This window comes from Martes martes (assembly GCF_963455335.1).
Source record: "Martes martes genome assembly, chromosome: 1".
Lineage (NCBI taxonomy): Eukaryota > Metazoa > Chordata > Mammalia > Carnivora > Mustelidae > Martes > Martes martes.
The window spans coordinates 190,325,466-190,342,733 of record NC_137888.1 but is presented as its reverse complement, the minus strand read 5'-3'; the positions used below and the strand labels follow the sequence as shown (position 1 = coordinate 190,342,733).

At 39.5% G+C, this 17,268-nt stretch overlaps 1 protein-coding gene across 1 annotated transcript in view; it reads right to left on the bottom strand.

The window, feature by feature from the left end:
• The window catches only part of CFAP20DC (CFAP20 domain containing), a 260,030-nt gene that overhangs the window by 10,626 nt on the left and 232,136 nt on the right, over positions 1-17,268 (bottom strand). The window contains exon 15 of the mRNA XM_080817181.1: positions 1,042-1,136. Coding sequence (XP_080673307.1) covers positions 1,042-1,136 — 95 coding nt within the window. The remainder of the gene's footprint in view (positions 1-1,041; positions 1,137-17,268) is intronic.

Sequence of the window (17,268 nt, the reverse complement as noted above, 5' to 3'; positions counted from 1 at the left end):
AGGGGTGCCAGACCTGGTTCACATTGGCCAGAACATTTCTACAATCTTCTGAATTTATTCTGTTAACTTGCCCTCGTTGGAAGTTCTGTTTACCTTCAACATAACTGAGCTCCTGCTGTCAAAACATCACTTTGTAATGGTGACTCGAAGCCATCCTTTCAGCTACTTCTCACTAATATATATCTTGGGTGCCTTTGCTCAAGGACCACATTCTCTGTTCCCGTGGTTTATTTAGGACACTTAACATAACATATTATTTGTTCTCTCACAGCAAGGTCTCCTCCTGACAGCCAGGATTCTATTTTTCTGTCATAAGTAATTATAAATGTACACCTCTAAAAAGATTCCCAATTTGAGGGGCATAATCTATTTCAGACAGTAAATCACGGAGACATCTCCATCCCTTGGGCGGCCAAAATGTACAACTCAGATGTATGAGCTCTCACTCTGAATTTTCCATACCTGAAGAAAAATGGGATGCTCCACTTTCTCCCTGGGGCAGTTAGGGGAAAAAACCTGGCACCTTTGTTGGAGCAATTTATATTGGCTTCAGTTCCTGTATTATTTGTCTTAACTTCAGATATCGTGGTTCCCTCTTCAGAAGCCCAGCTCAAAAGGCCGTCCAGGGAGTCCCACTCTGAGGTTATCTGTCACTCTACCCCTTCCACCCCAATCCCTGTTTCCACCAAAGGTGCTTTTCCTTTCCTCCTCTATGTACTCCAGACAATCATGTTCCCTGCGCACAACCAAAAACTGATGGTTCATTTCTATGACTCTTGCCCACAAAGGGAACCCCAGGCAAATTTTCATTCCTGCTTCCTTCCCATTCCTCCACTGCTAGTGCTTTTTGACCAGATGAAGGTCAATTTGATACCGAAGGACTTATTATTCTATAAAATGAGGCACAGGGTATCTCATTTTGGGGGTGTGAGCCTAAATGATTAGCATTTAATAAAAAGTGGCATCTCAAAGCGAATGATTTTCTCTATTTGTAGTTAATGATTTTTATTTTTTTATGCATAACATTTTCCATAGTCCCACCTTGAGCACTCAAGCTTCCAGAAGAATCCAGATGCTGGTCTGTTGGGTGTTGACTGGGAGGAACGATCGGTGGGCTCAACATATTTAACCAGTCCCTAAAAAGAAAAGAAGAAAGTAAATAAACAACAGGTCTGCAATTTCATATATAAATTTTATCTTTCCATTGGATTTTTAATTTCCTGGGACTTCCACAGAGAAACATTTTTTTCCCTCCTTCATATTTCAGAAGGACACAATGTCCAGAAGTTAATATTCAGTTCTATAAGTGGGTTAATATACTGTCAATCACTGAACTCACTAGTTGTTCCACAAATATATCAACTAGATTAAAGATGACTATTCCTCTCAAAAGTTTATTATTGTGGCTATTAAACTGTACACAGTTCCTCTCCTATAAGAAAATTATTTTGGGGGCGCCTGGGTGGCTCAGTGGGTTAAAGCCTCTGCCTTCCACTCAGGTCATGATCCCAGGGTCCTGGGATAGAGCCCCACATCGGGCTCTCTGCTCAGCAGGGAGCCTGCTTCCTCCTCTCTCTCTGCCTGCTTCTCTGCCTACTTGTGATCTCTGTCAAATAAATAAATAAAATCTTTTAAAAAATTATTTTGATAATTCAGAAGAAATGCAGTACAGACAAAGCTTGTTAATGATCTTTGGGTAAGGAAACCTGGCAAAGGCACATGTTACCTCCATGACAACATTAGGGACCGGCCACAATGGCGGGGTCAGCAGGCACTCACTCAGTCTTTAGAGCATCGGAGGGCAAAAGAAGGTAGAGTGAGGGGGGAGCTGGTCCCTCAAGTGACCCATTCCTTCAGTTCTCCCATTAAGAATGGGGGCAAAACCACTCTGGAAAGCCACTCCTACGTTCCCGCTCCTCTGCCTCCAACTGCCAACCTTATTTCCCAAGTTCTTTACTCCCCCTCCTCCATTCTTTTCTGGTCTTCTTGGTCCCTCTAGGAGGTCCCCGAATGGGTGTGATGCAAGAGGGTGACATCCAGGGGGCTCAAGTCACTGTGCGCTCTACTTCAAGCCTTTCTCATCTCTAAACTTGTTAGTGAGCTTCCGGGGATGGGGGCAGTAAGGGAAAGTGATCCAACATGAATTCGTGCTTGCATTGATACTAGCATCTCTTCCGTTTATCTTATTCTTCTCAACAGGAGCGTGGGCATGTCCTCATGACTAAACAACTTCTTTCTAAATTTCTATATTTCTGTCTTTATTTACAATGGGAGACAGTTCCAGCAGGAAGTAAGAGCACTGGCTCTCCAGGTCAATCCCGGTTCCATGTTTCCCCATGCAAAAGCTTGGCCATACCACTTACATAGTAAGTCTCTTTTAGACAGAGGAGATTATGACAGTACCACAGAGTTCTGTTTTAGGACTAGATGGAAAAAAAAAAAGGATGAAAACCACTTGGCATGGATCTGGATACAGGGTCACATTCAGTACATTTTAGCTATGACCACCATCACTTCATTATTGGTGAAAACCATAGTGTGGCTTTCCCTACAATGATAAACCAAGATAGTAGGAATTGGATTTTGTTGGAATTAAACCAGTCAAGGAAGGTAGAATGGTTACAAGTCTCTATAGCAGAGGTTTTCCATGAAAGTCATTCACTCTTGCTGCAAAAAAAATTTATCTCAATGTAAAAATTACCCAATTCCTATTTGCCATATTTTAAGACACTTACAGTCTCTCCTCCTCACCTTAGCTATCACTGATTATGGCTAGTGAAATACGCAAGGTGAACGTGCTGAATAATTGAATTTCATAATAACACATTAAGGACATCAGAAAGGAATTGTCACAGACTTCCAAGCTAATGGGGCATTTTTCTGATAAGCACCTTTCATTTAGCCCATTTCATTACTGTAGACCCCAAATCCCCACATTATAGAAAATTACAAGGTCACATACAAATTACCAGTCCTGGTGACCTCATTACTCAGTACGACTGCTGGAGAGCAACGGGGAACACCAGCAACAGAAATAATAATGTTATCGTATGAAGACATCCTCAGTGACAAATCAGAAACTCTAAACACTGGCAGGAGTAGCTCCCACTCACGGTCCATGGACATGGGGGTTGTGTGACTATTATAAAAGGTAAGATGTTCACTTCTTAGGCCAGTGACTTGATTAATGTTTTTCCTTCTCTGTAGTAGCTATGAAAAGTGCGGAGTTCTTCCTTTTGTGATTTTTTTTGGTTGTTTAAAATAATTTCAGATTTACAGCTTTTCTGTAAGAAAAGTACAAAGAGTACTTCTTCGAAAGAAGAGTACAAAGAACTCCTACATATCATTCATCCAGATTCCCCAACTTAAACACTTTATCACACTTGCTATCTACTATCTATCTATTTATCTATCATCATTTCTCTTCTAAATGGGATTGGGAAACTATGGCCTGTGGGCAAAGTCTGGCTCAATGCCTGTTTTTGCACAGCGTGCAAATTGAGAATGATTTTTACATTTTTAAGTGGGTGAAAAAAGAAAGATAATAATGTTTCATGACATATGATAATTATATAAAATTCAAATGTCAGTGTCTATAAATAAAATTTTATTGGAATAAAGTCATATTCACTTGTTATGTATTGTCTATGGCTGTTTTTGTGCTATAGTGAAGGAAATAAGTATTTGTTGTTTGGCCCTTTACAGAAAAAAGTTTGATGATCCCTATTCTATAATTATGGGCTCATTTCTTCAATACTAATGCAACACCACACGTTCATGCTCATCTCTCCTCTTTCCATATTTGTAACTCCTTTGACAGTGAGGAACCTGGCTCCCATTATCCTCAATAAATTTATTTCTTTTCTGAACTATAGAACATGTCAAAAGTAGCTTCAGAATTGTTCAGCAAACAAAACAAAACAAAACAACCAACAGAAGAACCCAAGCCTACTCTCTAGAGTTCTCTGTTTAGGGTTCTTTTTATTCCTTTGTTAAAATAGTATAAAATAGTCAAATAGGATGTTCTAAATTTATTTTAGTTCTCCTTCCTCTTCAGTGTGGTTGTATTATTTCTTTGAAATACAGTTGGATCCATCCACTTTTGTTTGTATTATATGTTAATATAAGATTAAAGAGAAATATGAACAGGAAAAAAATCTTTTTGTCCATTAACTGTTGATTTTTTATTATTTTTGTTGTTGAGTATATAAAATGTTAACAGTTCAAAAGTCAAAATACACAGAAAGTCTTATTCAGGTAAGAGTTACATTTCCCCCATGCCTCCCAGTCTGTTTCCAACCCCTCATCACTTCCATGGCATTCAAGTTCATTCTGCTATCTCCTATGTTTCTTTTTGTAAAAAATAAGCAGACATGTGTCTAATGCAAAGGTCAACTTAAAATATAACCTGGAAATCATTCACCTCCAGTTCATAGAGAGCATTTCATTCTTTTTTATGGCTGTGTAGTACTCCACGTCTGGCTAGACTATCATGTATTTCACCACTCTCTCATGTTTGGGCATGTTTCCAATATTTTGCAATCACTGCAATTAACAGTTCTGTGAATAACCTTGAGCTACCAATTTTTGTATACTTGGAGACATATCTTCAAGGTAAATTCCTAGAAGTGCAATTTCTGGGACAAAAGGTAAATGGATACTTGGTTTTGTTAGACACTAACAGATGCCCTCCACGGGGACTGTGCCATCTGCATTCCCTCCAGCCACGCAGGTCAGTGCTGATTTCTCCACAGCCATGCCATACGAGTGTGTGGTCAAGTTTAAATGCTTTCCAAGCTGAGAGATAAAAACTGGTACCTTAAAGTAGTTCTGATTTGCATTTGTTCTCAATATGAGCATTATGAATGGAGCTGACTAACTTTTCATGTGCATAAGGCCAGGCATGTAATATGTAGGCATATGCATATATGCTTTTTTAAAAAATTTTAAATCTATTTGTGTGTGTAATCATGTCTTTGCCCCTTCTTCTATCAGGTTTTTTGTTTCCCCTCACTTTGTCATGTGTTTTTGCTTACACTGTTTTTTTCTTTTGCCATGCAATAGTTTAAAAAAATTTTTCTGTAATCAAATGTATTACTCTTTTCTTTTATTGCCTCTGTACTTTGAGTTATAGTACATGGTGTGAGTTTATTCCGATTATAATGTGGATGTAATTTTATCTTTAAAAAATGACTACAGAGTTCTCTTGACAAGTGATATTATTTTAACTTAAGACTCAGAAGATCTTATACAACTAAGAAATTTTGATCAAAGCAATGTGTTTGTTTGGCCTTTTACTAAGTATGCATTTATAAAGTATATTTTGCAAAAAAAGTTGTTAATTATAATTATAATATGGAAAATACTGGGCTAAACACAGTCAATCAGGACTTTTTCTTATAGGACTTTTGAGAGCTTTTAAGGGGCGCCTGGGTGGCTCAGTGGGTTAAAGCCACTGCCTTCGGCTCAGGTTATGATCCCAGCGTCCTGGGATCGAGCCCCGCATCGGGCTCTCTGCTCAGTGGGGAGCCTGCTTCCTCCCTTCTCTCTCTGCCTGCCTCTCTGCCTACTTGTGATCTGTCTGTCAAATAAATAAATAGGACTTTTCAGAGTTTTTAACACACTGTGACTCTTCCAAGAGGAGGATAGCCCCCATGCATGCATCCAGAACTGTCACACTTTTGGGATCCTAAGTCCATAGACCACACCTTGAGAAATGCTTCAGGTTGCACTATTTTCCCATCCTGGTGACATTGTTTTTGCTTGTTGTTTTTATTTTACTTCGTATATATTTAACAATTTCATTTTTTCCAGAGCATTTTTCGGGTGTCTTGTTGATAAGCACAGGTGTACAGTCTAGCACCTATATCTTATATGTTTTCATTTTCATATGTGATATTTAATACTAATTGACTTGACCCTTGATCAGCTTCTTTAAACCCTATGCCTTCCTAACTCAGAAAGCAGCAAACATCTAAGGAAGTGGGAGTTCATCTGAGGCACACTAACAACATGCCAGCCCGGCCAGAGTTCTGAACGTCTCCCTGGTCTCTTACCTCAGTGGCTGTGCTCTGGAACGTTTTCTTGCTCTTTGTTCCACCATTTTCACACTTGCCTTGTCCTTTGCACTTGATGCTCTGGTTGCTCTCCTCAGCTCTGATTATAATCCTTTTCTCCCAAGGGCTGACTCTATCTACTTGTTAGGAAAGTGTCTAACTCTTTTGGTGGGTGAACAACACCCTTTCCAGTCAGGCCTGCTCTCTGAGCGTGTTCAGGTACTGCTGTGTCTTTCCCTTTCTTCTCGTGGACTCGGCAGGCCTCCCACCCCTCCCTCTCCTCTTGAAACTAGAGAAAGGACCTCCAGGTACACCTGTGTCTACTGAATACTGTCACCAGAAGATGTGTTTTATTTAAGAGTTAAGACAATGAAGTCACATTAAATACCACATAAAAAAATACAGGGCAGATGAAGAACAAATACCATCTTGTGAATTTTCACAATGGCCAGATTTATTGAATATTAAAATCTTGGCCAAAATAAGAATACCTCACTGTTTTCTTCCCAATTGCATGATAGATTTTTTTGAAGTGAGGCACTGAGCATTAACTGAATCAGATATTTTTATAACTGAGGAGAATGTCCTCAGTGAAGACAGACTATGGTTTCAGTTCCTTCATTTAAAAGCAAGATTTTGTTTCCAAGAACAATTTTACACACATTTATTTCATTAATGTGTTTCCTCTACGTACATTATGCATGCACATACATATATATTTATATAGAAATACAAGATATGAGGCCAACAGTTAGCTTAATCATCTCTCTACATATTCAGTCACCATTTACTGAACTTCTGTGTGTCAGGTCCTGGGGAATCAAAGAGCACACAGTCTGATGGAAGAAGCACTCTAGCCAGCAGAAAACGAATTAAAACATGAGTTGTACAAAAAGGATGCTGTTGGCCGATCAGATAAATATTAAGTTTTACTTCCAATTTCAGGAGGTTGGAGATTATCTAAAGCCCATTCACGGACTTTTGGACTCCTATATTAGGCATGTCTACACCTTGGAATACCATGGAGGTGCTGTTTTGAGCAGTGTAAATTCCATGGTTGGCAAAGCTTTTCTGTGCAGAACCAGATAGAAAATACATTGGGCTTTTAAAAATTTATTTATTTATTTATTTATTTGACAGACAGAGATCACAAGTAGGCAGAGAGGCAGGCAGAGAGAGGGAGAGGAAAGCAGGCTCCCCGCTGAGCAGAGAGTCCAATGTGGGGCTTGATCCAGGACCCTGAGATCACGACCTGACCTGAAGGCAGAGGCACCCCAGTACATTGGGCTTTACAAGCATGAGGTTTCTGTTGCAACTATTTCGCAGTGCTGCAGTACTGTGAAAGCACACATAAACAAGTAAACGAATGGGCATTGCTGTATTCTAGTAAAATCTTACCAAAAAATCTCGCAATGAACAGGATTTGGCCCACAGGCTGTATGTAGCTTAACAGCCTCTGTCTTAGAGGAAGGAATTATGGAGTGAAACATTCTCAGGACTCTTATGAAAATTTCTGTCAGTTTCCCTCCTAAATGTGTTTTGAATTCACCTTTCTTGCCAACTCTACTTCTACCACCAAAGCCTAATGATTATCTTGCTTCATGTTATCTGTAGCAAAAACTCTTAATGGATCCCCTCATTGCCATTCATTCTGGCTTCCCTTCTCTTCTGTCCACACCGCAGCCAAAATTCCAGTCTGATTATGTCAACCTCTTGTTTAAAATCCTTCAGTCTCATTGGGAAGATACTGTACTTGAGAGTAAAACCAGAATCTCTATGCTGGCCTTTGAGGCTTTGCATAAACTAATCTCTATGTATTTTTCCAACCTCGTCTTGCATTATTCTCCCTAAGTTCCAGCCACGCTGGTCTTCTCTCAATTTCTGGAACATGTCATGCTCCCTATTATCATGGGGCCTTTGCCCAGGCTGTTCCCCCTTGTCTACAGCACACTCTCCTCCCCTGTTCCTACTCTTCCTTGGCCTGGTAAAGTCATATTCAACTTGGTTTTAGCTCAAGTATCACTCTCTTGGGAAGTCTTCCCTAACCACCCTCTCTAATCTACCCCTTCTAATAGAGCAACTGTGATCTTCTCACTAAGAGATCTTGTCTCAGTTCATAATTAACTCATTTGTTTGATCATTTGATGTACGTAGTCGCCCTCTATTGCCTCCTACCCAGCAGAGTGCCTGGCACAGAGTGGGCACTTCTCCATATTTATCAAATGCATGACTATTGAAAGAGTTTCTTTGGCAGTTCAGGATACTGAATGCCACTCATTGCTGCTGTAAGTTTCCCTAACAATCTGTAACGCTGTCATTGCAACCCACTCTCTATTTTCCATCCATGTTGCTTTCTCCACCTGCCAGGAGCATGCTATTGTTTCTTCATCATGTGTGGTACACACAATTTGGGGTAAATCTGGAGACACACAACTTGCTTCCTTATAGCCATAACAGAAAAATTTAATTTTCTGCCTCAGAAAACAGAATGCTGGTTCAGAAATATGTTTAACTACTATATAAAAGAAAAAAAAACTAAGAAAATATCTTTTTTTTAAACTTAAATATTTTTTCTTCATAGGATTCATCTCCCATTTGAAGTAGGAAGCTCAAACTATAAGTGGGGAACTCTTGTGTATCTATTAAAATGGACTCGAATAAGTATTAAGATGCTATTGTTTAATTTTGGTTGGCTTTCTATAAGAGTTTTCTAACGTCAGTATTGGATTTTCAGTGTTTGAGGGTTGCCTTCTACAACATTCTTACCAAGTGATTATCTAATTTATACCTGAGTATCAGTAACTGTGTGTGTACTTCTTTCAAAGATCACATTTCATCTTCAAATAACTTTGTTAAAAGTCTTCTCTCATGTTGAGGCAAAATCTGTCCCCCCCCCCCCATTTCCACTTATTTCTCCTTTCTTCGCCCTTGGCACTTCCAAGGAACAATTGTAATCTCTCATCCAGACAGCAGAAGAGAGCTAAGGGACTGCTTAGAACTCCTTCCCCATCTCTTTGGAATAGCAGCCTGTAACCATATTGCTTTCTGGGAGTTACCATGTTCCTAGTGAGCCTACAACCTGAGTTGATTGGTCCATATGTGGACACTTGACCTAATCTGGGCCAATTGTGTTTCCCTAGAACTTTTGAAACTGGGCCTGAAAATGAGAGAGTCTCCAGTAAAGATGAAGGCAAAAGAAGTAAAACTCAGATGTCAATGGTTACCATATTTCCTATTACACAGAGGAAGCTAGTCTAAAGAGAGAATGAGGCAGCTTACAGTCTGGGTTCTGGAAATGAAACAGTGTTGGTACCACTGCATGAACTGGGAACCTGAGGTGAGGAAACTGGTTCGGGTAATCCAGGAGTTTGTTTTAGCACATGAGGAATCTGAGGTCTTGGTAGTCTCTCTAAGGGAAGATGAGCTGGAAATATTTAGGGATCCATTTTAGGTCCTAACCTTAGTTCTTGAATATGGTGACATATCTCTATACCCACTGCCACCATGTTAGTCTATGCTTCTAGAATCTCTCCCTTGTTCTTCCCCCAGCCAATCTAGATTCTCTCTAATCCAGTCCAGGGTGAGTTTTTAAAAATTCACTCTTAGGGCAAAATTCAAAATCACTACATTGGCTTGAAATTTTTTTTTTTTTTTTAACAGAGATTTTGAGAGAGAGAGAGAGAGAAAACAGTATGCAGAGGGGCAGAGGGACAGGGAGAGAGAGGATCTTAAGCAGACTCCACACCCAGATGGAGCCTGACACAGGGCTCAATCTCATAACCCTGAGATCATCACCTGAGCCAGAATCAATAGTTGGACACTTAACCAACTGAGCCACCCAGGCGCCCCCAATTGGCTTAAAGTTTTACATAGTCGAGTCCTTACTATCTCTACAGAATGTTTTTGTGCTTTTCCCTCACTTTCACCACCACACTAACTCTAGGCTTCAGAGGGAGAGCCACATCCTTAGACTCTTTTCTCATAATTGCCTAGTGCTATAGAGTGAATCTTTGCATCCCCCCCTAAATTCTTATGCTGAAAACTAATCCCCAGCATGACGGTGTTTGGAGGTGAGGCTTTGGGAAGTGCTTAGGTCATGGGGGCAGAGCCCTCCTAAATGAGATTAGTGCCCTTATAAAAGTGAACCCAGAGAGCTTCCTTGCCCCTTCTGCCATGCGAGGACACAGTGAGAATACGGCTGTCTATGAACCAGGAAGACAAGCCGTGACAGATTAGAAATCCCATCAGGCAGGCAATCATGCCTGCCTTCTTCACCTTGGGCTTGACACATAAGAGATGCTTAACAAATATCTGTTGAATGATTATACCGGAATTAAAATTTAAAAGATGTTAAATGAGTGAATGAATGAACAGTTGTAGGAAGGCCAGGGCTATAAGAGAAAGACCTATAGGTGAGAGTGAAAAGATTGAGAAATGGATGAATACTTGAGAAAGATCTGGTAGAGAGGAGGTCAGGAGAACATGCTCTGAGAGCAGTGGGAGCAAATACAGAGGCCAGGGAAGGCAGCTAGTTCAGAACAATATGGGAATTATTCTCCCCAACTATTTCTTCTCCTCCCCTCCTAGAAGTGCTCAGAAGATGTTTACATTATGGTGGGGCCTGGAATAGGGTTGCATTTCTTCCATAGCGAAATTTGGGAAACACATTGCATAAAGAAGCACTGTATTTTCATTTCACATCCATCTATGTTATTTGGAGACATGCAACAAACACTCACACAAAAGGGAAATCATACTCTTTCTTCTTCTGGCCTCTACAAAATCATCTCTCCTGCCCATGCCTTTGTCAGAAAATCCATAAATTGGAGAAGACCTAGCTCCCTCCAAGTGCTCAATGCTCCAACAAATCACAGAAATCATTAATTCCTCTTACTCTACTAAATATGCTTTATATGCTCTCTGCAGAGCTGAACATCTTTCCTGTTTGGCAGTATTTTCCCTCAGTCTAAAAAAATATTAACGACACGGCATCTTGGGACCATTTTACAGACACTGACTCATTAGATATGGCAGATAATTCAACTCTGGAGACTCAAATCCAGGCATCAGCCATCAAATTCAACTACAACATATGAACAGTAATAGCCCATCTCCTTGAGACAGCACGAGAGAGGCTGGCCCCTTCCTTGCCTTCTGTGTACTGTTACCAGCACAGCTGCTTTATGATTTTACATTGAATAGATGTTTACTGAGCCCCGGCAGGGTCTCAGACTTTACGCTGGTACTGAGGAGGAAGACATGACTCTGCCCTTGAGGAATTCAGTCTCCTAGAGACAGACTGTTCATTAGACCAACATTTAGAAGAAGGCGAAATAAGTATTGTTAGATAAAGTTAAGCCCAGGGAAACTTTCACATTTAGGAGATTTCAGGTGGGGGTTTCAGCAAAAGTGATGAAAGGGTTGTTCCTGAAGGAGGAGAATGGAGGAGCAAGATAGAGAAAAGGTAGAAGGATATTCTAGAAAAGACAGCACGCACTACAGCAGAAAGGCATAGAAAGCCAGGAGCACTGCTTGCGGTGTGAAATGACAGACACCGGGCATACGTATGTGTTAGATGACAGGAGTGTCATCAATTCCTAAAGAAGGCAGGGGTTTTAGGTGGCAAACTAAAAAGTTCTTACTTCATTCTGAAGGCCTTGAGGATCTTTTGAAGGATCTTAAGCTACAAGAATCTTGGATTTGCCTTTTAGGAAAATAGCAGTAGCAGTTGTGTGGAGAGTGGACTGGTGGGGAATAAGAAGGGGGTTAGAAAGAAGAGTTAGGATCTTGTTGCTGTATGATCTAGGCAAGAACTAATGGTGTTGTTTGGAAATTTAGTACACGTGGGTATGAAAATGCACGTGAGGAACACAGAGCCTTCCCTTTGACAAAACGGATTTCCTACTGTACCAAAATAAGGTCCTACTGTATAGAGGTCTCCTAAGGAGACATCTTGTTTTTGTCATCCTTTGAGAGTGAAAGGCTCTAGAGATGGCAGTTTGCCTCAAGTATCTTACACTCTAATTAGGACTATTATAGATTCTTTCTGTGTGTCCCATATATTATCTAAGTAAAACTCAAATAGTTATTGAGGGTCCGTGTGCCCAGTATTGTGTTGGGTCTATAAGGACACTGGATAAAAATAAGACACGATCCTAGAAAAGTAGGCAGAGATATGAATGGTCAGGTCAGAAGAAAAGACATATAAATACGCATCCCTTAATACGGAAAGACATGGACCATGTATATAATTATAGAAATGCAAATTAAAATAACGAGATACCACTGACATACAGTAGCTTGGCAAAAGTTCTGAAGTTTCACGAAACTCAGTGTGAGCTGGTAGGAATGTAAACTGGTAGACAGTTTGGTAATATCTATCAGAGTTACCTTTTGACCAAATAATTTTACCGCTAGGGATCTGCTGTAAACACCGACTTGTCCAAGCTCACAAAGATATGTACATGAGGGTGTTTATTACAGCACGGTTTACAGTAACAAAAGCTAGAAATCACCTAAAAGTCCATCAGCAGTGAACCGGCTAAATAAATGATGGTACATTCAAACAGTGAAATAACACCTGGCAGTTAATGAAGAATGTGTTCATCTCTATGTGCAAATTTAGAAAGATGTCCAAAACCTATTCTGTAAAAATCTAAAAAGCAAGTATAGAACAATATAGAGTCTTATCCCCTTTATGTTGAAAAAATATGTAAATAAAACATGTATTTCCTGGTAATATGCACAGACAGTTTCTGAAGGATGCCCAAGAAAACTGTTAACCATCAGCATACCTGGGAGTAGAAATGTGGGTTTGGGGATGGGAGGAGTCAGTTCTGTTTCTCACTTTCTGCTCTGGTTGAATGTTTTTCTACTTTCCTTTTTAAAGGCAGATTCTCTCTCTTCAGGAGCTTTCAGTTTGATGACATCTTAAGAAAACGTCTCTGAAACACAGCTTCAAAGTCTCTTTTAAAAAGTGTTTTAAGTGATGAGTGCTTATTGGAAACAGGAGTCTAGACTGGTCCCTCAACCAATAGGGGAGGAGAGAGGAAAATAGTGCCTTCCTCATGCCAACAGGCGCCATCTGAGCTGATCCTAGCAGCCTTCCCCATTGGAAATACCAACTTTAATGATGAAAGCAGAACATTTTGGGTCTTCATAAATGTTGGTAATGTTCCTGGAAATTGTCAAGTTTTCATTTGCATAAACAACAGCTGCTTTATCTAATGCTATAGATATGACTGAAAAAAAATAGGTGGTGGCTTTTTATTATTATTATTTTTTTAACACATCATCCTCGAGCCTGATTATTAAAACAAAATAGTTCCTGGGCTGACATCTGAACTGTCGGGCCTGACAACTCAATGACATAACTTGATAAAGAGCGGTTAACAATGAGAAAGTTGGAAGATGCTCTGTGATAGGCCAGCCTAAAAGCTCGGAGGGAACACACAGACTTCTTCATTCCACAAGATGTATTCATGAGAATATGGAAGAAGAAGGTTAATATTATGTTTTAATCTGCTTTTCAACGGATTTCTTTCTTCCTTTTTTTTTTTTTTTTTAGTTGCTGGAAGATAAAAGGTTTCAGTGCCCTGACTCACTTATCCTTTACCTTTCACTGGAGGGGAATAATTTTGGGGTGAAAATTCTCAAGGAAGTCAGTTTATCTCCTCAAAACAGAAAAAACTAATCAAGCATTGTCTGATTAATTAGAGACACTTGAAAAAATGCTATCAAGGCCTACAGCTGTAATCAATTTAATCAACATGCAGAGAGCCAATCTGGTTTCCTTGATTAACAAAGCTGAATGTTAAACAGAGAAGTGTGACATTGTAGTGCCATTAGCTAAGGCTACAAATTGAGCATTTTCCCTAAATGTTCAAAGTCAGGTCAGGATAAAGTGAAAACTCTCTTATGATGAGGACTATTGGCATGAACATTGCAATTCTTCCCCTTGATGTTTCCATGCTAAAAGAACAAGTTTCATCTATGGAGTAAAAATGGGTAGTAACTTCAGAATTCTTCAAGGAGGACACACACAAAATCAACTACTTGAAAAGATCACACAATAATAAAAAGAGGACAAAAAAAGTGATGTGAGATTTCTCTCAGTTTAGTTGTCACCCAAGTTGGTTATGGAATTCATCAGGAACAGACATGCCAGACATAAAGAGATAAAATTTTTCTTATTACATTTTTAAGATGTGGATGTGAAATGCATCCATATAGTGTCTGATGAGTAAATTGGAAAATTCAATTTGCTTATTTTATTTGCATGAAGTCAATTTAAATGTCAAGATGTCGAATGCAAGATTGGTTTATTAATGGTTTGCTTCTTGCTCTTAAAAATCACAGTTATAGCTATAAAGTGATGATTATATTTTGTGTAGTCGATTTTTGCAATACAGTCTGGAATTTTGTCTGTGAAAACAGCAATTCTCCATCTTTTGGGGATAAAAAATTCTCTTTTTTTGTGCTTGGAATTTAGGAAGAGCACAAATAAATACTTGCTAACTAATGTGTTGCAATCAGATACTACGTTTGTTGCATGCAATGTTATCAAAATAGTTTAATTATGGAAATATGTAAATAATTTACCTAAAAAAATTGAAAAGAATTCAAGGTAATCTCAATATCATTCCCATTCACATATGTTTTCTTGAAGAGGGCTGGAAAGGAAAGCGTATGCATGGCATATAGAAATTAGTTCCTAAAAGTTCAAGCTGCCCATTAGTAATGTATCATAGTACCTGTGCTTTTGGTTGGTTACTTTTCTTCTCCCTCTTCTGAGAATGTAGCTCTTCTTCTTCTTCTTCTTCTTTTTTTTTTTTTTTAAGATTTATTTATTTTAGAGAGGGGAGTAAGGCAGAGGGAAAGAGAGTCCCAAGCACACTGTGCTGAGCCCAGAGCTGGATGCAGGGCTTGACCTCACGACCCTGAGACCACGATTCTTTTTTTACGGAAAACCCACCTCATGTGGTTTGGGGGGTGCTAAGCCTTCTTTCACACTCAGTATGGGGGCAGACGTGAGACCTAAGGTAGACAAGAGGCTACTCTTGGACTTTTGCTGGATTTATGAGCAGGGCCTTGACTCATGTCCACCAAAATGTGCACGTGTGAATTATATTTACTGAGTACACTTTCCCAACAGAAACTGAAAGGTTGAGGAAAAACTGTATGAAGCTATGGTATTTTAAAAGTGGTCCTACAGGAACCTTACATTTCTTTGGGACACAAATACCATTTTACCCAGCAGAAGGATGCTCATAGAATGAGCATTTCTCATTCAAAATAAAGATGACATCTTTGCAGATGCAGGGCAAACAACTATCTCCTGAAAAACGAGTTTTATCTTCATATCTTTGAAGGAACATTCAAAAAATATCTGCTTTTGCCACTTAATACTTTTGTTCTAAGTATTGATAATAGAGGTGGTGACCAAGCCACACTCCCTGCTTGTAAGGAGCTGACAGTCTAGAGGTGGAGACAGATAATAAATAAGTATACAAATAAGGGAAGGGGTTCAGACTATGCCACCCCCAAATGTGCCACTTTGACGTAAGGATTATTTTGAGCTGAAGGTAATGAGAAGTAGACACAAGAAAACATCTTTGCCCTCCCTCTATCGGGAAGTGCTGGATGATTTTTAATCACTGGAGCCAACTCTAGACTCTCACTAGAGATGACACCAGAGCAATCTACACAACCAACCTTACTAACTTGCTCTTTTTTCCATTAATAATATATATCTCCCTTACCATAATCTGCACCTCTGAAAACTCAAAGTCTCTTTCCTTTGTCTTGTCACTTCTACAAAATTTATTGTCTTTTTTTTTTTAAGATGTTATGAGTCCAAGTTCTAACCACTCCTTTGAGTTACTCATCACTGAGTACTTCTGTGATTCTGCACATTGCAGGTGTTAATAAATCTCTGTTTTTATTGTTATTTGTCTTTTGCCACTCTAATTTTCAGGAAAGCATGGAGGGGGATAGAGGGAATAAGTTCTTCCTCTCCTACAGAAGGAATATTATTTCAGATAGCTAAAAGTGCTCTAAAAATCTAAAAATAAAATTAGATTTCTTGAGTATATCATATTTTAAAAATTCAATTAAAAATTGTTTTTAAATTAACATATAATCTATTATTAGCCCCAGGGGTACAGGTCTGTGAATCGCCAGGTTTACACACTTCACAGCACCCACCATAGCACATACCTTCCCCAATGTCCATAACCCAACCACCCTCTCCCTAACCCCTCCCCCTGGCAACCCTCAGTTTGTTTTGTGAGACTAAGAGTCTCTTATGGTTTGTCTCCCTCCTGATTCCATCTTGTTTCATTTATTCTTTTCCTACCCCCAAGCTCCCCATGTTGCCTCTCATGAATATATCGTATTAACAGCTCTAGCACAAAGTAAGGGTGATAGGTCCCCATAAAAACTCCAACCTGTTGCATACAGACTGATCCTAAATGCACAACTATGTGCATTCTATGGCAACCATAGAATGGCTGAATTAGGGTCATCTATCAGAGGTGGATGTTTCTAATATAATGAGCCTCTCAGAAAAACAAAATAAATTCACATTTAAACCATGTTTACCAAGGAAGTCCTGTCACTGAGAATCAATAGATATTTTCAAGCTCTTAACTGCATAATTACAAGGAGGAATGGGGAATTAGAGAGAAGTTCATGACTTTATTTTTTTAAAGAGTTGATTTACTTATTTGAGAGAGAGCGCACAGAGAGAGAGAGAGAGAGAGAGAGAGAGGCGCACACAAGCAAGGGTGGGGAGGGCCAGAGGGAGAGGCAGTCTCTCTGCTGAGCAGGGAGCCCAATCTGGGACTCCATCCCAGGATCCTGGGATCATGACATGAGTCAAAGGCAGATGTTTAACCAAGTGAGCCATCTAGGTGTCCCAGTTCATGACTTTAGATTGACTACCTCAACTTCTAGGACTGATTTCCTAAAATCCAGCAAGGCTTGGCTGGTCACATAATGGAATGCTAACATATTCCTATGCTGTGTATCTGGATGAGTAAGTGGCTGGTGGGGGGTGGGTAGAGGGAGACGGTAGCAATCACAACAACTATCTCCACCACAACAGAAAACACCTGGATAATCCATTGTGGAGCTGGACATTAGACACATATTTGGGGTACCAACATACCATATAATTGAAGTTGCACAGTTATTGATTTGGGTTTAAATT